Source organism: Centruroides vittatus, unplaced genomic scaffold (genome assembly GCF_030686945.1).
Source record: "Centruroides vittatus isolate TY-2023 unplaced genomic scaffold, ASM3068694v2 contig_474, whole genome shotgun sequence".
Classification (NCBI taxonomy): Eukaryota; Metazoa; Arthropoda; class Arachnida; order Scorpiones; family Buthidae; genus Centruroides; species Centruroides vittatus.
In genome coordinates, this window is record NW_027122266.1 from 1,027,688 (window position 1) to 1,052,199 (window position 24,512).

General features: G+C 25.9%; 1 protein-coding gene across 2 annotated transcripts in view; it reads left to right on the forward strand.

Moving 5' to 3' along the window:
• The window catches only part of LOC136977794 (prolactin-releasing peptide receptor-like), a 130,141-nt gene extending 106,394 nt beyond the window's left edge, over positions 1–23,747 (forward strand). The window contains exons 1-2 of one of the 2 annotated variants that reach the window (XM_067273364.1): positions 7,059–7,156; positions 22,096–23,747. In XM_067273364.1, the coding sequence (XP_067129465.1) occupies positions 22,174–23,430 (1,257 nt within the window). In that variant the 5' untranslated portion in view covers positions 7,059–7,156; positions 22,096–22,173 and the 3' untranslated portion in view covers positions 23,431–23,747. Of the gene's footprint in view, positions 1–7,058; positions 7,157–22,095 lie in introns of those variants that run through there. The other variant, XM_067273363.1, reaches the window with a different exon arrangement.
• Positions 23,748–24,512: the final 765 nt, after the last annotated feature.

Below are 24,512 nucleotides of genomic sequence, written 5' to 3' on the forward strand. Positions count from 1 at the left end.
ACAAAGGGATGTTTTCAGAAAAAAAAATACATGTTTCATATATTAAATAAATTATCGAAATTAAGCCATGCTATTTATACATGCATGAAATTTGTATGATCAGATTGCAAACTATTATAATAAATTTATTTTAAAACAAAAAATTTTTATGATTTTTAACTTTTCATCTTTCCATTAATTTGATTTATAACATGGATCGAATTGAGAGATAATAGTGGATAAAAAATGTGTTTCTGTAAATTACAGACAGTAGATTTGTACTTTTATATATTTCAAGTCACATTGTCCATTCGAATGTGTGAAAGATATTAACAATTAGTTTAAAATTATAATTATAAACCATTTTAAATAATTTCTATCATTTTCTTTACTTATTTGAAACATATATTGAATAGAGAATCTTCGTGTTTCATATGTTTGTAGTATTTATTAATTAGTACTCTTTCAGATATTTTATATCAGTGAATTCATATATTGTAATTAGGGTTTCTCATTTCCCGGTCTTTTGCTTGTCCCAGGATTTCGGGAAAAAAGTGAACTGTTTTCCGGGATATAATTTATTATTCTTAAAACAAAAAATATCTTGAAATCGAATGATATAATTATTTTTCATTTTTGAAAGTAATTTAATACGTACTGCAACCTCCAAAATCATATTAATAATGCTGTGTAAGATATATTAAAAATTACCTTTGAATTACGTAGAAATTTTCACAAATAGAAAAAATTTATTAAAGTTTGTTGGAAATTGTTTACAAAAAATGCCTTTGAATCGAGTTGAAAATTTAAACAAAAAAGAAAAGAACTTAGATCAAACTTCTAACTTAGAAGGTAATTTTCGTTTTTTAAATAAAACATAAAAATTTACAATAATATTTTGTATTAAGATTTTAAAAAGCAAAGATGGTCAATACTCCGATCACTCAATTATTATTTTAATAATGAAAAGTCCCGCTACTGGGAATGCCCTTTCCAATTCAATGGATGTGGGTAGAATCGTCTTTAATGCACTTAAGAGAAGACAAATGTTATGTGCTTTTTCACCAGAAGATTTCTAGTTAGTTTTCGAAATGCGTTGCAGTATTTCTTTTGCTCTCAAGTATTCTTGATTTGTCTACCTCGGCTGCTTTAATAGCGGTAACAAGCTTGTAGCCTGATAATTCGGCAGTTCGTTTGACTTTAATAATCAGGTTTATGAAGAAAAACTTCATACTTGCAGACTTCGTATTCGTTTCTATCCTTGCCCAATTCGCACATCCTGGCGTTACGCAGTTATTGAAGTAAAGGATTTTCAGTCATGTCACAAATGACATAACAAGCAAACATTTAAAAAACGAATAAGCAGGCTTAAAATTAATAAATACAAATGTATTCTGACAGTTTATGGGTTAATTATACTTTCTATTTGCAAAATTTCTTCAACCTTAACACGAAAAAAGAAAAAAGTTAACTTTTAAGAAATTTGCGGGATTTCCCGGGATGAGAAGAGTTTCCCGGGTTAAAAAAACAGCCGGAATCCCGAGATCCCGTTTGAGAAACCCTAATTGTAATAGATTTATCAAGTATTCATCGAATGCAAGAAAACTTTTCGTTTCGCAATTTTTATTCGATTAGAAAATAAATTTTTAATATTAAAAATGATTGTGTTTACAGATTACTTCATATCTAATATCTAAAATTAATTTATAGTCAAGATTCTCATTAATCAGACCTTAAGAACTTCCTGTTTAATTAATTTGAATTATATATTTTAAGCGGAGAATAACAACAAACAACATCGATAATTTAAAAAGAAAGTAGTTTATTTATATTGTAAAATAATCTCAAGTATCAAATTCCATTTGATATTGCAATAGCTGTTTTTTTCTTCGATATTCTTATTTTTAAAATAATTCGGTAAACTAAGTATTATTATTGTATACTTTATAAATTTACATATCATAAATCAGATTTCCTATAAAGTTGAATTGAGAGTTTGTCCCTTCATGTTTTTTAATGCTTGAGCTTGGCTTCTTAGGTAGACGTTGACCTCTGTTAGACACACGATATCTCAGTAATGTGTCCAACACGAGGAAAATAGTCTAAGAAAGGTCAAGATAAAATCATTTTAATCCAGGCTTGATTTTTATTAGACTTTTCTTCAAGAGGACCAGAGCATATTCCAATCTTCATATGTTGAGGAATCGAATTGATGATGAAAGAAGAATCTATGGAAAGGTATGATTGCTTTCTGAACAACTATGCAAATCATTAGATTATTTTGAAAAATTGAGCAAAGAGATCATTTATTTGTAGCGAGAAGATTTTGTAATGTTATTAAGATGAATCTAAGTAATATATTTAAATATAATGTTAAGCAAAGTATATTACAATTCTAAATGATAATTCTCCGTTTAGCATTATTCAAAACTTAGATAAATGCATTAAGCATCAACGAATTATAATATAAATAGAATAATTGATAAGTGAGACCCTTCTCGAATGTAAATAAATGAAATTAATATTAATCATGTGCTTAACATTGTATTTTACCATATATTGCACAGAATTTCTTGATAGATGAATCTAATTATAGCATTTTGTATATTATTTTTTGTCTACTTTCCTTTTTTTATCATATTAATTATGTCAGAGTTGCAATCTTCTTTTAAATTATGATTCTGTAATTAATTTTCTTCTTCTGTTTCCACTAATTAATTTTACTAATCGGATTAATTATTATGATATAAAAAGAATGATTAAATTGAAACTATATATTACTGAAAAAAATTGTATTTCTTCAGAGTAATTCTTGTGATTTATAGCCTATACCATAGAAATGTAAAGGGTGCGTTATTTGATAGACTCTATATAAATTAAGCAATAGTTATCGCTGTTTACGCAGTAAGAATTTTATTATATAGAAAGATAATTAATCCGATTATCTAAATTAATTACTGCAATGTAAAAAGAAAAACATATGAAAAGAAAACTTTAAACTTTGCTAAGAAAAAAATGTCGTCTTGTACTGTACAGTACCATCATTACTGAAATACAGTATATCGTTTGATATTTCACCGTTCAAGAGTTATTTCCTGTCAATTTTAATTAAAAATAGTGTAATTTAACAATAATTTTAGCTTCCTAGATTTTGAAAAACTAAAATTGTTGTTAATCTGTAAAGTTGTAGTATCTCATATATGCCACGAGGACAGCGATAAGAATGGTTACAAAATATGCACTTCAAAATTAGTGTTAATAATTTTTTCAATAATAAAGTTATTGTGGTATTAGGGACTTCGTCCCTAATTGCTTTTCGAGGTCCGAATATGGAAAATTGTAATACAGGATAACTCATAATTTATATAAAACTAGATGAAGCCAAAATTAATTGATGCTAAGACATCTTGGCTTTTACTGTGGTACCAAGAGTTGAATTTTAACATCTAGTAGCGCCTAAAATTCTTAACTTTTCTAAGATTTCGGATCCTTCTGACTCGATTTCCCATTTCGACCGTATCATTTCATTTTTCTGCGAGAAACCTGCTTCTACACAAACATTTTATAACTTAGATCTGCGATTCAGTGAATGAAATGAGACCAATGCAGCTTTATAATACTGATATCTTACACAAAAGTATAGTATTACTTAAATCTTCAATTTTTTATTAATATATTTTAATAAAATTCATAAATTTAAAGCTTGCTTATTAAAAGTATTTCTGTAATAACACATTTAGACATTCCAATTAAAATTTTATATTTGTAAATCATTACGTTGTCAATTAATTTAGTTTTTTTCCTGATAATAGCTGTAATTTTTCTGGCGATAAAGCCAAATTTTCCAATAGGATCCTAACCTTTCTGTGCAAGAATGCAATTTACTCTGTAAAAACTTTATTATTATTATAAAATACAGAACAGTTTTCGGAGTTTATAAAATTATTCCACAAAGCTAGTCCTTTTAAAATCTGAATCTAAGTTATTGAAGTAAAACTTACTTCAAAGAGTCTATATTTATAAAGTTTATGATTCATAAAAAGAAAAACTATTTTCTTCGTTTTATGAATAGTTTTCAAGAATAAATGGAGTTGAAAATGTGCTATGATATGATTTATTTTCTGTATATTGGAGAGCAAAAACGTCTGTAGGCTCATATATATGTATTCGCTTAAAAATACTTCATAAATAAATAAATAAAAAATATTCTATTCGGTTTTCTTTTCAGTAAATTTACGATCCATTTAACTTATAGTAAATTTTAAAATAATTTCTAAGAATTTTAATATTAAATTTAAATATCAATTATATAATAACTGCAACTACAAAAGTATAGGATGAAGCAAAAGTAATTTAATCGCTCTTAATTTTAAAAGCATGTCTTTTGGATCACTTTCTACGTTTAAGAAAATTGTTATAAAGCTTATGTAATGTATATAATTGTATATAATAATTATATCTAAAAAAATTAACTTTTAAAATTTGATAAAATTCTGTTATATGCAAATTAATCTCATAAGCTTATGATACAAAAAATAGAAAACTTATAATTTACAATTATGATTTTATGTATTTAATTAGTTTATTAAACTTATAAACTTTACCTGAATTTAATTAAATAAAATGAAAGTATTATAGTAATTATTTGTTACTGTTTAGAAGATAAGTATTTAAATAATTTTGCAAAATTTATTTTATTTCCATTGATGTAGTTAGGAAATTTTGAAAGTTATTCATGATTTAAAATAAGATTTATATAAATTTCATGCTTGGTAATGTAATAGAATTCATTATTACGTAGAAAGGAAAGAGAGCGATATACAAAAATTAATACTTGATTTAATCTAATATATTAACTTTATCACATATGCAGTAAATAATAATAATTTTAATGATATTTAATTTAATTTAATTTAATACAAATGAATGTGTCCAACCTGCACTTAATAGAATTAAAGATGATTCATTTCAATTTGTAAAGAGACTGACAAAAAAATTTGTTTTCTTATAAAATTAAGCAATTTTAACAGTAAAATTATTTTAATTACCATTTCAAGTAAATTAAAATTTTTTAAATAAATAAAATTAACTGAAGATTATTAAGCATTATAGAATATATTCAGTATATTTATAAATTAAATTAAAGCCTCTCAGAGACCCGGGCCACTAACCGGTTAGAGATCCAACCATATTAAAATTTCCTCATAAAGTTTTTGTAAATAACAACTTTATAAAGAGAAATACTTTTTGAGACCCTTAAATATAATATTTAGATCTGAATGGCTTCTTCTGTTGGCTTCTTCTGTGATAGCATGTCGATCGTCATCTTTGTTGACTCATTAAATATACTAAAACACCAATCAATGTATGAAAGAAAGCTTATTTATGATATTTCTTTTAAATAAATAGAACTTTATTATCAGAATTTATTATAATGCATGATGATTATAATGCAGCTTTTAAACTGCATTATAATCATCGAGGACATTTTTCATGTAATCAAGAATAATAATATATGAATGAGGAATCACAAAAGTCTTCTTTCAGATGGGATTTCTAAGCCTGTCTAGCTATCATTTTTTGATTCGTTTCTATAAATCTTTTTGTTTTTTTAAAACACTTTTCATCATATTCTTCTTAGATGATTGATGCTTTCTTTGTCTTATTATAAATAAAAGCAGGTAAGAAATTCGAAAATACTATTTAAAAAATTTTTCTTAAACATCATTTTTTAAAGCTTCATTTAACTGTTTAAAAATGAAATTATTTCTTATATGTTGGTTAAAATTCCCTGAATTACGGTGTAATATTGTCTTAGAGTTGTAATAATGTCAGGTTTTTGTAATATTTTAAAAGTCTTATACAACAGAATTTCATTTACTTTAAAGTTTCCTTTTGTAAATAGGCTATTAGTTAACTGCATAAACCTAGAGTTTATTCATATTTTTAATGTCATTGCAACCATGTACAGTACAGTACTACTAAAAAAGTCATTTTGTTTGCTTACAGTTGTCATAGAGATTAATTATTTAGTGTATCTTGGTAGAAATAACAGATCTACACGTTTTCAAAATTACACCCGATTACTTCAGTTTTATTGCATTTAGTCCATGAATATGTAAATCTATTCTCGGATCAGTTAATTTAATATTTATATTAATTCTGGTGCTGTTTACTGTTAATGAAGTTTATAAAAATTTCATTCAGAAAAGAACAAAAAGTAGAATTGATCTTTCTTTGTAAATATAAAAGTAATGGGAGAAAAACACTCGTTTATTACTTCGAGGTTCCGATCCACTAGTTTTTCACCACTGACACCTTATGTAGTAAGATAATAGAAAATTTAATGATAATGAAATTCGAAACTTTTACATCCTCTACAAACGGGATGGGTATAAATATAATTCCGTAGGAACACTTCAAAAATTATGATAAACTTCGTCGACTATCGTTTTTACAATAGCCAGTGAAGTCCGAAATTGTGTTTAATATCACATGATATTTATTACTGGATAGCGTTGATGATTTTTCAAAATTAGAATTTGAGAAAGTCTGATCATTATTTCTGTAAAGTTCAAAAACAATCTTAAAAAAATAATGAGGAAGACCTTGAAATAAATGAAAAAAATCGAAGAAATTTTTATCATTTTATAAGTTCCAACAAAACTGTAGTTGTGATCAATATTTTGTACGAAGGTTGGCATCAGCATGGACTGTTTTCTACATTTAATTTTTTTATTTCGTATTTTCATTATAGAATATTTCATCATTACACCATACTAGTTTAAAGAATTCAAATTTCTATTTTATTCTGTGCAATGTAATGAAATTAACATCTGATTCTTAGACACAGTTTATAGTTCGAAGTTTGGCATAATAAAATTATGTATTTTGATGAATATTTTAAAAATTATTTAATTTATATGTAATTAAATAATTTCCAATATTACACATCATATTAAACGTGTTAAAATAGGAATTGATAATTTTATTGACATCGAACGATCAATTAGTTTGTGTATAATTAGTTTCAAGAACACAGAATATTAAACAGGTCATTACTAAATTACATGATACAAAAAACTCATTCTTTCACTAGCTCTAGATACTCAAGGTATTAACAATTAGATGTAAATTTTATAATAGCATCACATCCTACGGGATAAAGTTAACCAATGTAAGTAAATTTGAATGAATAATATTGAATATATTCAATAATTTCATAAATATTTTAAATGAATTACTGAAAAGCTATATTAAGCTTTAAAAAGTTTCTTCATTATAGAGCTTGAGAAATTCGAAACTTTCCAGTAAATAAATTTCAACTTATTTAAATTTAACTGCAGTTATATGGGTGGCGATCCGTATAAGTTCACCCATAATTTTATTATTATGGAAGGACTTATTCCGCAACAAAATGCGTAAATGCGTGAGGGTCGGAACGAAGTTTCGATCTAAAATTTTTACAGGAATTCAGCATTCTTCACAGAGAAAGGAGAATCTTGGTTTGAATATAATAAAATCTATATATTATAATTATAATAAATGTGATTTTTAATTTATATGAGGATTTAATATGATAAATTAAAAATAAAAATCAACAATATTGATATAATTGTTATTTTTTCATATCGATACAAAGATAATAAAAATAATTTAGAAATTTTTAATTAAGGAATTTCTTAGATTATTTAATCATTTTATATATACAGTAATGTACTGTACAGTACATATAAAAATGTGTTCAAAAGAAATGAATTCGACTTAATGTTATATCAAAATTACAAAAGCAATCTTGCATCAAAATCCATAGTTTTCAAAGTTAAATTTAAATGTTATCAGTGTTGGCCTCTTTCATGAAAATTATGGGTTCAACCCATAACGGGTGACTAAATGTTTAGGGACTGTATCTGACTTATCTGATGGCAGATATCTAAATTTCTGACTCGGGGACTCAGTGGCGTAACTAGAAATTTTAGTCCCTTAAGCAGAATATGGTAAATGACTCTTTAATGCTTAGGGCTATCCCTTCCACATTCATGATGGTATAGAAATGAAAACAACAACAACAACAACAATAATAATAATAATAAATAAATAAAAATAAATAATTTTCAAATTGCCAATTTTAAAGTTTTAAATTGTATAGGTAAAATTGACGTGATAAGTTGGCACATTAAAAGTTGCTTTTGCTGTAAGTAGAGTGCAACGTTTCTAAGAAAAACAATAAAACAGTTTCGCAAAAATATACTGTAAAACTATAAAATAAATTTTATAAGATTATTTAAAGATAAAGTTCCTAATCAGAACAAACACACAAAACAAAAACATTATCTTTAATTTATAATTAAAAATCTCTCATATTTCCGTAGAAACAGTGCCAGGGCCTAGTCTGGACCCTGGCACTGTTTCTACGGACCTTTAACTATGCTTAATAGTAGTTAGGCCACTGCCGAACATACCCGGATTCCCAGAGCATAGAGCCCACCAGTGGCCGAGTGGATAAAATCACTGAACACTGGTAGTTGGTTGTGAGTTTGCACCTCGCCAATGGGCTGACCAGGTGGAATTTTCCGGGTTTTCTTTACGTAGTAACAATAGGGGGCCAGTTTTCCATAAAAGACTCCCGGGAGGCATTCTCCCCTCGGCAGATCGGCCATGTGTCGCGTTGCCTTAATCGAATAAAACTAAACCAACCAACTCAGAACATAGAAATATCTAACGTAGATATAGGCGTTATCCTATTGCTCTGGCCGTCTCGATTCTAATATTTATACTTATTAGACATCGAGAAAACTGAATTAACTGTAATTGATCTGTTTTATTTCTTAACGTATGCAGTTTTCTTTGAATATTTATCGTCTAACATTATATTGATGCTACACTTTTGAATTTGTATCCATTCTATACAATATTAAAAAGTGTTCAATTTGAACGATGAAATAATACTGAAGAATGACCAGATATAACTTAACAATACATTTTAAATACAGTTACAAGTAAAAGTAATAAAGATATTTGAATAGTTTTCTAAAAATTCTAATTTTAATTAATGTATAATATAAATAAATTATTTAAGAAAAAGTTATTAAAAATTCTCTTAAATATCGATTATATTAGACTTTTACAATATCAGTATTGAGTGATATTTATATTTTAAAAAAATTATGTAATATCATTCTCCTAGGTAGATTGCCCAAGTGTAGCATTACCTTCCTCCAATCCAAAATTCAAAAGAATCTCCGAAATGTAAGCCCAAAAATTTCTATTTGGAAATGGTATTGATAATATTGTAATTGATCTCGACAATGATTGTATTATGTTGAATACTATATATTTTTAACAGTATTTTACTAGAATTTCAAAATGGGAGTTAAAACTCAGGCTGTAAATTTAGTATTAAATAGTTCAAATGAAACAAGATTGATTCACTGAAAAGACTGAAGATTCCGTCTCTAGAAACATTCGAATATAAAGTTTAATATGAAGAAAAGAATTACATATAGTTAATTACGTGATGTAATATCCTTAATGCAAAAGCGATATTTATAGATAATTATAGATCTGAAGTATAAGATCATACAGCAGACTAAATGCGATTAATAAAAGATATAAGTGAGATAAAATGTACTATTTGCCAATCAGCTGTCATTACCAGGTGACATTCATTTAAATGAATTATAAAATAAATATACAGAAATCAAAAGATAAAACGCAAAAAAATATAGATTTACGATAGAAGTAATCAATTATTACACTTTTATAATCATCTATTTCTACATTGCACTGTCAAAAATATTCAAATTTAATATATTTATAAAATAATTATGCTTAAAAAATAACTATAAATGCACTAAACTTAAGAAATTCCTTGATTATATTGATATAGGAAGTACAATTTTCATTTTCATTCTGTAGTATAATTCGAAAATCATTTTTTGATATAAATCCTTTTCTTATCGTCTTCGTTGTAAATTTATCTAATATGAAGACTTATTTTTTTTAATAATAAATATTATTTAAATAGTAAATATAGGAAAATATATTATAAATTGATCTAAAATTTCTATAACATCAAGAATGATTTCTAGATTAAATTCAAGTATCTTAAGCAATGTGATAAGTAAAAATTCAAGGTTTTTAAGTTTATATGAAAAATATTTATTTTTTAATGCAAATGTTAATCTTTATATTTATTTGAAATATTAAGTTTTTCACTTTCCTTTTTCTAGAATCATGTATTTCTTGTCTGTTTCTGTTATGAAAAGCAAACACTCGTTTACCCTTAATGGGCAACACAAAACTTGCAAAATCATTCATTTATCTGACAATAGTACAAGTCGCATTCCTCCATATTTCGTGATAATATGCATTTTAGGCACCTGCCTCTAATTAGATAAGTGATAAGTGAGACACTAGGAGCGCCTGCCTATGATTAGAGACAGGTGCCCGAAATGACTCGCTTATGTGCTTACCTTCTGTAAATAATTTAACCGACATATTGAATTTATGTGCAACTTTGATTATAATTTATTACTTTATTTTCATATGTCTATTCGATAATTCTTTTGTTTTCACTTTCTAAGATCAAGTCAAATTTTCATAATTAAATTTCATTATCCTTTTGTAATTTTAAAGTATATATTTATGAATTCGTAAGTAAACAAGCCTATCTGTATAGAAAAATTAAGAAATGATTCTTAATATTTTTCAGTTATGACATATAATTTAAATAAAAATCCTATTAAAAGCGAGTTAAAATTACAATAAAATAATGAAAACATCTTGTATTTTCAGGTCTAGAACTATAGTGATATAGTTTTATAAGGAATGGTACCAAGAAGAAATCTTCAAATAGAACTAAGACGAAAGTTCTTAACAAACTATAGTGATGTATTGTGTCAGTTACGGGAAAAACTCTTCTAACGTTTCTCGACGTCATTCTCGGAATGTGTGATTGACAAGTCGACAGTCAATAACTAAAACGTTTCGCACAGTGAATGGAATGTGTGCATGCCGGAAAATACTGAAGTGCTGTGAAAACGAATAAAAACTGAATCATATTCCAGATCAACTAACATTTTTAATAACTAAAAAAAATGACAAAAAAAGTCTGCACGAGAGAATTTGACTATCGATAAATTTCAAACATGGCAGAGGATGTTACTTATGGATGTAATTTTTCCCGGCTGGGAAGAGGGTAGTTGGGAGTTTTCCCCGGATCCAGAGAAAACCTAGGCGCCCGTACTGGTTCCTAGCCTATAAAATAATATTATTTTTACTGACATAAATATCTACATATTTCATTTATTAAAAAATAGCTAAAGGGGCCCGTCTATTCCGAGTTTCATACAACTCCGTGCCCGGCATTATATGAATATTCACAAAAATACCAAAGCGAGAATGTATCTTACAAATATTTCTAATTTCATGACATCGTTTTATTAGGCATTCTAATGTGCATATTTTAAGATAACGAGAAAGCAACGTATGATGATGTGATAGAGGCTACTTAATTGATCATCCATACCTCTCTAGATTATTTTATACGTTTCTACACGCATCAGAAGTGTTCGAAGACCTTCCTGTGTTGTTTACAGGTCGATACTCTTATTCACTTTTGGAATAATTAAAATAAAATACTCGCATCTTCTCACTTTAAATAATTAGTAAAAAGGAAGAAAAATGTTATCTAATTATGAACCGTTGAGCCAATCTTCACTCTACCTCAGAGATAGGCGTAAAGATTAACTCGACAGGTTCACAGAATATTAGAGAAAACAATAAACTTTTTATGAAAAAGAATATAGCAACTCAGAAAGCCAAACTGGCGACTACAAGTATTGAGAACGCCATTATTATTGTTTATATATATACATGTATTGCATTCCATACTAACTTCCGCAAAACAATCTTAGGAATTTAAACAGAATCCGTTTTCAGAAATCACTGTTGTATTATATAAAGAAATAAAGAACAAACTTGCTGCAATATTACAGCTGCCGTTTCTCGCTTCAAATGATGATATCACATCAAAGTATTCATGAATATAAACAACTTTCCGCATCGATCAGGATTTGTGCATTCACAGCAGTACGACATAATCGCTACTTTATACGTAAGTTATGTCATACGTACTGAACAGTACGTGTGACATAACTTACGGTATATTGTCAATGTATGAAATTTCGTTATCGTAAAAAGTTTACACTTAAATCTCCATTTATTACTTCTGAGAGTATTCTGAGAGTCGACGAACAAAACTTGTTCGAACAGTTATTTCTACTGATCTGTTAAGTCGCAAAACTTCTTAGTTATTGGCTGTCAACTTATCAATCACTCATTTCCGAAATGACGTCCAGAAACTTTAAAAGACTTCCCCGCAATCAACAAAAAAATATCCCTGCAGTTTAATTATGAACTTCTGTCTTATTATTTTTTATTTTTTGAAAAATTAACTTACTTACAATACTTCTTATACAACAGTATTAATGGTGATGAATAGTTTATTATATTTATAATAAACATATAACATTTGTTAAAGTTGAATGTTCTTTAAAAGCTTCATTTATAAGAATAAATTATGTATAAAATACCTATGAAAATAATATAAAAATATTCATTTTATTATTAGTAAAATCAATAGAAAACTTGTAGAATCTGTCTTATCATGAATGACCCTATAATCTGTTATAAACTGAACATAATTTTCAAAGTAATATTGAATACAGCACCTAAGGGCAAATGGGATCATATTATTTATATTTATGAAAAATTTATAATAATATATATAAAATATTTACCATTACATATGTATCTTATTTATATATCAAAATAAAAAACTAAAGAAAATATAGTAAATATTAAAATAAACATTTACAGAACTTATAAATAAACATATAAGCATGGTTAATGGTTATCAAGTTCGTTGATCTAGCATCAGGTAATCTGTAATGTTTAACAATACACCATGACCACTAAGTTGCATTACCAGACAAAAAATCTCAACTACTTAACATTATATCTAAAAGAAATAGAAAGAATGCTCACGTACTTTACACAATCCTTAAACTTTGTCCAGCATCTCTAATCTCTTCGAATCCGGGAATTTTAACAGAAAAATTCGATCTTGGGAATCGAACCATCTGAAGAAAATCTACTTTGTTTCCATGTCATCCAATAAGGAATGCTGTAAAAAAGAGAATTACAGTATTTATAATATTTTAATATTTATAATGCAGTATTGTCATATATGTATTTTATTTTAGAAGAATAAAATTTCAAAACGCTTTATCGAAAGCAGCTGGTGTAAAGTAACTTAAAGTAAACAATGCTTATTCTATGAAGAAAGTGAAATTGAAATAATATATCCTGTCTTTATTTTTATTATGGCAGATGCAAGACTTTTTTGCAGAGTTAATTATTAAATATCTAGATCCTTAACAAGTCTTAGCTATTTATTAGGGGAAAAATATATTTTGTAATGTCTAGTTTAAATTTAAATCGCTATCACGTAAGTAAATTTATTTACAACTACTGTATAACTCATTTATTAAGTTGACTATTATATTCACTAAGGAGCTGTATAAGTACAAATAAAACATGACGTTTACTTCTTCTATTGTCACATTTTCTATAATGAGTGTTTGTAACATTAAATATCAATAAAATTTAATAAAACACAAAAGGATTGCTTAAAATTCTCATAACAATTAAAATAGAATTAAAATATATAAAAATTTTATACTGAATTTATTTAGTTTTACTAATGAAAGTATTTTAAAAAATTTTATATATTTATCTCGCATATTATTTTCTCTTACGGAATTAATAAAGGTTAGAATCAGTCTACTTCTCTCTTTATCTTATAGAATGATTCTATATACAGTAGAGCGTCGATAAGTGGAACCAATTGGGGACTGGGGTCCTTCCAGTTAATGATTTGTTCCAGTTTCCGACTTTGTACGAAAAAATACATTAACCTGTCCGATGTTCAAATTTTTCTCCGTTGCGTATCGCTTCCTGTTGAATTTTTCTCCGTTGCGTGTCGCTTCGTGTTGAATTTTCGTCGATTTTAAGCCTAACGAAAATTTTTATAAAAATCATCGAGGCTATCGTATCGTTAAAAATTATTTCTGCATTTTGTACAAACAAAATAAATATATTAAAGAATATAAAAAACATGAAAATTATACTTTAGAAGTAAATTTAGTATCAAAAACATTCGATTCAGCACGACACAGTCCGACTGAAAATCGTTACACTTTCCGGCCATTCCACTTACCGACGTTCCACTTATCGACGCTCTACTGTACTTATTATTATTATTATTCTTTTTTTAAATATTAACGATGCCCTATGGACAAAAGAACTCCCTCAACAACGATTGTTCTCGAAGATACAAAAAATAAAAAAATACAATATAAAATAAATATGGCAATCTGCAATAAGAATATAAAATAAAAATGCAATATATTATGTAAAAGTGACACGTAAGAAACAAAATATATTTGTATACATAAGTTATACAAGGAGTGGTGATTTTAGACATAGGCTTCCTAAGCTTTTGCCCAAGGCCGTAGATACTCTGTGTGGGTTCAACACTCGGAATCTAATACTAGATACTATCATAGGCCTTGTACACTATCAAGTATAGTATGATAACTTTATATAATGATATGATAATATCATATTAGGTTTCGCACAACCTGACACTGCCATAATATATCAGTATATATAATTAACAAAGAAATAAAATAAATAAAAAAGTAGTAACAATATTGAAAAGTTTTAAAAAATAATAAAAACTTATCCAGCAATTCAAAAAATATTCCACTCAAGTTATTTGCCATATAAATTTAGATAAATTTATCAAATGGAATCATCTTACACTTCTAATAATATTAATAATTGAATGAATAGTTTTAAAACAATGTAACACTTAATTTCAAAATATAATAACTAATTAATTTTTTTCTTAATTTTTTAAATATGTAAATAATAACTCAACCTATAAAACAAATGCCTATGCAACGAATGTAATTCGCAGATAGAAAAGTTTCTTCCTAGTTACTGTACTACACTTCCTTTACTTTCTACTGTAATAATTAATATTGACTAGAAATAGTCACGTGTGATCATGTAATGAATATAAATTGTCCAATTTTCTTCCTATTTTCTAGAGACGTATATTAAAATCATCATCCTCTTATAGAGTTTTATTATGAACTATCTTCGCTTCTGTACATTTTGTGATTGTTTTCTGTGTTGATGTATCGCTAATTATGCTTTATAATAAGCTAATAGTTATTAATACTATAACAACTGTTCGGATAATTATTCAGATAACAAATGTATTATATTAAACCATTGAAAATACTTAAAATTATATCGATGAAATTCGAGTTAGAAATCTCAAAAAATTATTTAGAAAATAATAAGAATAAAAACATCTTAATATATAAAAAAATTGTCCTTACATCTTACTCATAAACAACCACAACTCCGACAGGATAAAAGTATTCTTGTGTTATAGCCAGAAATTCGGATTATATCATAAAAATAAGATGATTCCATAGACTGCTTTTATATCCTTATCCTTCTATATATGCTGCAAAGAGATTAAATTGAATCAGTTTAACATTATATAACTTTTTTATTAGAAAAAAGAAATTCTTTTACACATACTTTTTTCCTATATTTTAAAGTGGTTACAATATAGTCATGTTTTAAGAAAAATATTAATACCTTTAATTAAATGAAGCATGAAAAGTTTTAAAAACATGTCAAGAAAAATTTTAACATGCATGAAAATTTTTTATAGCTTTTGTTCAACTTAATCTATGATAATAATTCAAAACTTTTAAGTTTCTTTTTTATAATCGAACTTTAACTTAATCCATTATTATATACATATTTACTATACGAGAAATTCTTTATACATATCAAAATAATATTTATTAAGTAGTTTTGTTTAAAAAACTTAGATTTTTATAGAATAAATTTAAAGCTTTTATTTTTTAAAATAAAATAAAATAAAAGATTGTATTTTAAACTCATAAAAGCAAAGAAAAGTATAGCTAGTTTACTTAAAAGAACGGAATTTTTATGTTATCAATTGAAAATGTTATTTTAAAACAAGATAATCTAGTAGTATTTGTTGTTTTCTTTTAACTGTGTTATTGTACACCTACCATTTCTATGAAGAATATATATAAAAGGTTTTTATTTCAATGGCGAAAACTGTTATCTTGATAAAAAGAAGAAAAAAGCAATTCCCTTCATTCTCATCCTCTTTTCGTCGACTCCATATATTTGCCATCTAAATGCGATAAACTGAAATAGATATAACATTGATAGAAAAAATATCTTCTTTGCATAAATCAATTTATTTTCATCTCAAAAATATCTGTTGTTGCTAAAATAAAAAAAACAAGTTTATAAAGAATAACGCTGTAGTTCACAATAATTTATTTAATGAAAATTTTTATAATAAATAATAGTCTCTGGTAAGGATTACGGGTGGGTTTCATGCAAAATTACTGTCAAACTTCGATTTAGCGTCACCATCTGTTCGCCCTTTAAATTGGTATTAAATCGAGTGGGGTGTTAAACCGAACTAGCCCGAAACAATAGAAATGATATCTACATACGAATTTGAGTTTAAAAGTCAGGTGAGTTTGGTAATAAGAATGTCGTTTGCAATGCAAAACTGTATATTTACCAATTCACAAATCCTGAAAGGTTCTCTACTCACTATTTTTTAAGAACAGTTATCATTGGCCTTTTACAAAAATTATGCTATTTGGAAGGACATTATATCGAGGCTTAACTATACATAAATAAAACGAACTTCAAATACATAAAGTAATGGAACTAAAACAACAATTTTAAAAAAGGATACCGTGTTAAATAACCACAATTATGCCTAATAAATTGTTTAAACATAAAAATATGATTAAATAAAAAATAATATAATTGCAAACGAAAATAAGAATTTAAATTCATATAGAAAATAACAATAGTGTTTCAGCATTCAACAATTTGATAAAGTTCGAATTTAGACTTTGTTTATTTTTGTCTGTCTGAGCTGATAAGGAGTCCACACGTTGTTTTTTTCCTCTTAATGAGTTGTTTTCGTTTTATATATCATTTAGAGAGGCTCAAGATGTCATTTTTCGGGATCTTCAATAACTGCAGTCCAATTTTTCATGATAATGCTTATTATGCCACTGCATTTCGTATCGATTTTTGTGTAATACTCTTAATGTTATAGGATTATTTGTATTATGTAAGATTATTGAATCAACAAAACGATATATACGTTCGATTACGACTCTTTTTATCGATTGGTATAGTTATTTTCGTTATGATATCGACCAGCATTGTATGATATCAGATTTTCAATTAAGAATATTAAACTTTATTTTACCTTAGTAACAAGAATTTTTATATTGTATTACAGTATCAATTGCAATGAGAATAAGTTTATATAAATAGCTCTTAATTATGTATCGCTATCATGTGGTAGTATATTAAGGTACCATCATATGGAGGGCATCTGGAATGGATTTATACATAGATATTTTTTGTAAATGAATCTAAATAAAACGTATACGCATCAATATATATATATTGAAAATACACTTTAGAAAAAAAAACATTATTTTTTGTTATATTTTATTTATTAATGTTTGGTAAGGAGGGGTAATGCTCCCATCTAACAAAAATTAAATCCACTTATTCTTTCCCTGAATACATCTATGTTATCACCTAACTTATTACCATTATTAAAAAAAAAGAAAAGATATCTGTTCTTATTATTGTAGTGAAGATATATAAATTCAAAATACTAAAATATTTAATGTTTTTTTAAAAATATTTTAATAGAAAATACAAATATATTTAAATTATTTGTCTGATACAAACATAAATATGACGTTTCATTTGAAATTTTTGTAAAGAAATAAATTACGCTTCTTAAAATATCTTACAGTGTGTATATATTTACTTAACAAGTACATTTAATTTTCCATATAGCTTACATTTGAACGGAATTATGGATGAAGATTGAGAAAGAGTGAATAAAAATAACTTTCTTAAATTATGACAAAAATTAATTTCAATTTTTAATGAAAATTTGTAGATTTTTACATATTTATAAACTAAAATGTTCGTATATATTTTAAACTTTTATTTTTAATTTTTCTTCGTTATAATTTTAACGTTTTGTGCAAACTTTGTTTTTTATTTTTATCTTTTTCCCTTTGAAGTTAGAAAATTCTTGACTTTAATTTTTTCCATTCAAGCTGTTTTCTTAACGAAGTGTCAATTTTTTTTGTTTTTTATTATTTAATTTTCATTTGGTAAAATCTCTTATATTAAAAATAAGGAAAAAAAATATTTTCTGACAGTTTTAGACATTGTTTATGAGAAAATAAATATTAAAGAAAAAAGTAAGGTAAAATCTTTTCTTCCCAAAAAAAGTGTTATATTCTTTATCTAATATTACATTTAAATATTTACTTTTTACTTTATTTCATAAAATATTTTTCTTTGCATAAAAGTTATAAAGCACTTTATTAATTAAATTTACTATTTAAATCTTAAATCAGTAACATGATACAGGCGAAAGTATAAATAGAAACGATTTGCTTCAATTTCTACTTAATTAAACTTTTCCATTAGAAAGTTCTTAAGTAAATTTTGTCTTAATATTTTTCTGATTTTATATCAAAGTATTCTGTGCATAGAATAGATAATAATAGTTTATATATTGCACTATATAAATAGCTCATTGGTGTAAACAATACAATAGAGCTCTCTCATTGAGTTGTTCATGGCTCAGTGATACGTGTATCCAGAGTTTATAAAAGAAGTACCGAGAAATATTTTGCCATTTTGTTCTTATATATAATTGTATAAGAAACTAACAACTGTGCAGAGGATTTACTGTATATAGTAATATATTATTGAATGTTCAATAGTCGTAGTGTAGGAATAAATAGTTATTTAGTAAAATTAATTAGAGTTAAATCAAAAGATAAAAATCTTGTATTCAAAAGTCTGCTGCAGTAGACTCCTGCCCCGTTATACGCTATCGAGCTTGATAGCATAAAATATTTTCAAAAACCCCAAGAAAAAACTATAAAAGATCCATATTTTTATGGATCTTTTATATTTTTTTTTAAATACAGAAGATAATATTTTAAAATATACTTTTAAGTATTCTTTTAAAAATATTTAAAACCCTTTAAATGTCATCCGGACTTTCCATAGCGAATCTTAGGGCCCTTCGTTACAATTGCTTGCTAACATTTATTCTAAATATTACTTATAATAAATTTTTTATTCAAAATAATATTTAAATATATTAACAAATATTATAATTGTTTTGAAAAGTTTATTTGTTTATAAATTAAAAACTATTTTAGTTTATTTCCGTAAACGATAATGGAATTCTGTTCATTTATAATTTCTGACTGAATAGATGAATGGGAAATTGTTCTTTTTTAGAAAAATTACAATTTACATTATAACAGAAGTGAATTTTCATTAACAACAACTGATATCTCGTAGTTTAATATTATTATTTGTATTCATTTTCTCTTATCGTTGGGTGACTTAAGATTCATTAAAGCGAAAAATTGAAATTAAATGTAGCAAGAATTTTTGATCTTTAATTTTAAGAATCCCTCCGTTCAGTTTATATTGAAATTAACTTTTTTAAAGGAGAAAAAAACATTTTTTTTTCTATTTTTGAATCAATAATTTTTGTTTTTTTCTTTCTTTTTAATCTTTTAAAGCTAAAAATTCAATGCGTAATTATTCTTTCGAAATTCTTAGAATTTATTTAAACGTCGATAACTGACGTTAACAAATTCACGACATTTACAAAATATACACGAAAATTTTCGAAAGACATAAATCACAAAGGCATGAATTTAATTAAGATAAATTTATTAATTTATATAGATTTAGACGGGTGTATTTTTTAAGCGTATTAATAATTTTTGAATTAAAATTTTCGTTATTTTTCTTCTAATATTTTAATACATAAAAATTAATTAATTTTACCAGAAAAAATATTTATTTACTCTTAAATTTTTAATAATTCACTTGCAAAATAAAATAAATTATTTATTTTACTTATTTATTTTGTAATTGTTATACGAGGTTATTTATGTCCTCTGGCAAGAGTTACAGGATATATCGATAATAGCATAAATATGCAGGATGACCAAAAAGTCAGGTAATTGAGATATATTTTTAAGACTATTTTAATGATTGGGAGTTTGCTTCATAACGAATAAGAACATACAGCTGTTGCCAACCGATGTGAACGCTTTTATAATAATTTTACAATGTTAATATGTCCATAGTTTATGTTAGTATAGTTGTATCGAATACAATACAACTATATTAACATAAACTACTGTATAAACATATTAACATTATGATATACAGGGGGATGCAAAAGTAGGTATACTGTTGATAATCTGAGAAACACAAATGTTTGGTGTTAATTATTATTATTTTTATTATCTTTTATTAGTTCGTATTCCTTATTTGTGATTTAATTTGTACATAAAAATAAATCTTTTTTCTTCCTATTTTTTCCCTGTATGGTTTTTCTCCATAATAATAACTGTATACCTACTGTATACATCATGCCAGGAAACATAAATCTTTATTCTTAAAAATAATATCTTAATTAACTGACTTTTCGTCCATCCCTTATATATATATATATATATAAGTTAACTGAAAATACATAAAAAGATAAATTCGACTAAGGAATGCAATATATATAAGACATTGTATTCCTGAGTGTGTTGAAGTCAAAAAATTATTATTTATAATTACGCTTTATGTAATAATTACTGGTTGTAAACAAAGGAAACATACTGAAGTAATTTCTTACTATAACATACATCAATATAAAGATAAACTGCAATATTTACATACATATCTACAGAACTTAATTAGCAAAATTATTTGGATAAGTTCTACGAAAAAAACATATTTTGATTGTATAATTTTTCAAAATATTATTTTAAAATATTTATTAAAGTAAGTAAAAAAATTTATAAATGTCTTCTTTAAATAATTATGCACATAAACTGAATTTTTACATAATTTTGCTTTCGAGATTTTATTTTGGACTTATATTTGAATTTTAATTTAATAAAATATTCATTAAAAAATCTAATAGTTGAATTTTTCTTTTGTATAATCTTTACCGAAGTTTCTAAATTCATTACGATGATAATTTTACTTAATTTGTAGTCTATATATACATAATAATACTCTATAGTCGTTGAACAATTATTTAAAAATATTATTCGTATTGTATATTTAACAATATATGTTTATAAATATATCTATATCTATAAATATTTATTACGATAATATTATAATGCATTTTAAGATAAATATAAACAAGCTTATGTAAATATATAAGTTTATATAAATTAGCTTATAGATTTTGTATATAAATTTGCATGTTTATTCAAAATTTAATGTTTAAAAATGTTTTTAAATATTTTATTCAAGAAAAATTGAATGCCATTTGATATTTTATCTTTTAATAATTTATTGTAAGAGGTTTTATTAAAAATAATACTTCTCATCTAATGATTTACGGGAAATATTTTAATATCTAACAATAATAAAAATCATCTCATTATTTTCAGAATGATATATTTAGATATTATTTTTTTAAAAATAAATTTAATATTTAACAAGTATTAGAAAAACTTAATAAAAGCTAATTTCCACGTAAAGCCTATTCACTTCCAACTAAATTATTGCAAAGAGTAAAAAGTATATATTACAATTAACAAGCAACAACTTCCAAGAAGTGAGCTATATAAATTAAATAAACCATATAAATTTTATATAATGCTAAGACTGTTATTCTAAGTAATTCACGTAATTATACTATGAAATTAATAATAAAAAATATTTAATTTTATAGGTTTTCGTGAATATAATATACATTTAAACAAGTTATTAAAAAAAGGATTTTGTTCAATTTAAAAATATGAAATAAGATTTGTTAAAATGATGTAAAGATGTTAAAAGTTTAAAATTTTTCTTATTATATCTTTGTAGATTTGTCACTTGAGAGCTTAAGAGAGAGGATGGAAATGAAAAGTCTGGTATAGATTTGGTTATAATGAAGAGGTAGAGATGACAATCCATATCACCAACGGATTTCAGATCAACAATTATATCGCTCTGGCAGCACTTGTTCGAACTGGTAATTTTTCATCAGATTTACTTAACTTTACGGTGGATGACAATTTTAACGAGAGTGTTAAACTTAACTTCGAGGTACCTATCGATTATGTCACTAATCTACCAGCAGTTAAAGCTTTCTTTTATTGTCTATACGTCATTATATTCGTTATAGGAGTTTGTGGTAACGTTTTAGTTTGCTACGTGGTATTTAGAAACAAATCCATGCATACTGTAACTAATATATTTATTACTAATTTGGCTTTGTCAGATATCCTGCTCTGCACGTTTGCAGTGCCGTTTACTCCCTTGTATATTTTCATGAGTGAATGGGTCTTTGGTGCAGTACTTTGCCACTTAGTACCCTATGCTCAAGGCGTTAGTGTATATATTTCAGCATTTACACTAATGTCGATAGCCATTGATAGGTTTTTTGTAATAATTTACCCCTTCAAACCTCGTTTACAAATAAATCTATGTCTTTCTGTTATTGTGCTCGTTTGGGTATCAGGGGCCTTATTAACATTGCCTTATGGCATCTTCATGGATCACTTGACTGGAGATGGTAGACATTACTGTGACGAGGTTTGGCCTCACGAATCTATACGCAGAACATTTGGTTTTTCCACCTCGATATTACAATTTGTTATCCCTTTTATAATAATAAGCTTTTGTTATTTGAGGGTTTGTCTTAAATTGAGAGATCGCGCTCGGACTAAACCGGGTGCAAAATCGCTAAAAAAAGAAGAAATGGAGAGAGAACGAACAAGAAGGACAAATAGAATGTTAATATCAATGGTTATGATATTTGGAGCATCTTGGCTGCCGCTAAACGTTTATAATTTGGTTGTCGACTTTTATATACCTGCCGCTCAATGGAAGTATCTCAGCGCTTTCTATTTTTTGTCTCACGCAGCTGCTATGAGTTCTACTTGCTATAACCCTTTCCTTTATGCTTGGCTTAATGAGAACTTCCGCAAGGAGTTCAAAACAGTGCTACCTTGTTTCAATCCGCCAGTGGCAACCAGGAGACCGGATAGTATCAAACAAGAAAGAACTTGCAATGGGCACGAAAGTATGCAGGAGACTTTACTTTCAAGAATCAATTCGGCCAAAGACGGGAAAACCAGAGGCCGAGACACTAGCGTTAAGTACGTACCCGAAACCGGAGCCGTACGCTTACAGATCGTTGATGGTAATAATGAGTAGAAATAATATATATTAAATGTATAAAAATAAATGTTTTGTCGTTAAAGTACAAATTTGCTCAAGTTTAGTTATTGTATGAATCAAATATGCAAGATTTAAAAGTATCTTGTTAAATGTTGTAAAAATGTAGTGAAACCTTATAAAAAACAAATCATCTATCTATTAATGAACATGGTTGTTTCTATTAATCGGTTCAACAATAATAACAATCGATTAATAGAAATTATTTGGGGCTACGTGTTTATTTTTAGATGGTTGGAAATGAAGCTTTGTGGCTTTTTGTTGTATTTGTTGTTAGAAAATAAATAAATATCGGTGTGATGTCAATGTTTACTTTGGTTTTTCTTTCTTTTTTTTTTAACTAATTATAACATATTTTTTCCTGTTTGCACTAAACAAAACAAAAATATATTAGTAAATAAAGTGGATATGTCTATTACTTTCACTCAATAATGAACATCAACAGCAACTTAAAAAAATAAAAAATATTTTATAATAAAATAAATTTTTAAAATATTTTAATTATTATTATTATTATAATAATTTTCTTAGGAAGTACTTTAGAATAAGGTAAAATCTAGGAGTGAAAAATCTTTTTTTATCGAAAGGTCACATTCCATTTGAGGGATCTCAGAACACAGTATGTTGTTTTGAAAATTGCGTAAGTGCCCAAATGTACAACATTTTATACTAAATATTATCAGGCACCACTGGTAGTCTGAAGTTCTTGTCTCTCCTCTGCTGCAGTCCAGAAGAAACAAAAAAGAGAAAATCCTGAAAATTGTTATTGTTTTAAATGTCATTATTCTAATTTCGTGTTATAGTTTAAAAGTTTATTTTAAAAAAAATTCTTTTACTTTTTAAATTATATTTAAGTTTATATATGAACAAAAATCAATATTTTTACATCAAAATAATTTTAATTTCAAACGAATTGGTCATATATTTGTATATAGAATTTTTTTTATTTATTTATAATGATTCGTATAAAATAAAAGAATCATTAAAATCCAATACAATGTTGATATATTTTTGATATACTACTTCAATTGAATGGACCTAAAAACAATTAATAACAATAA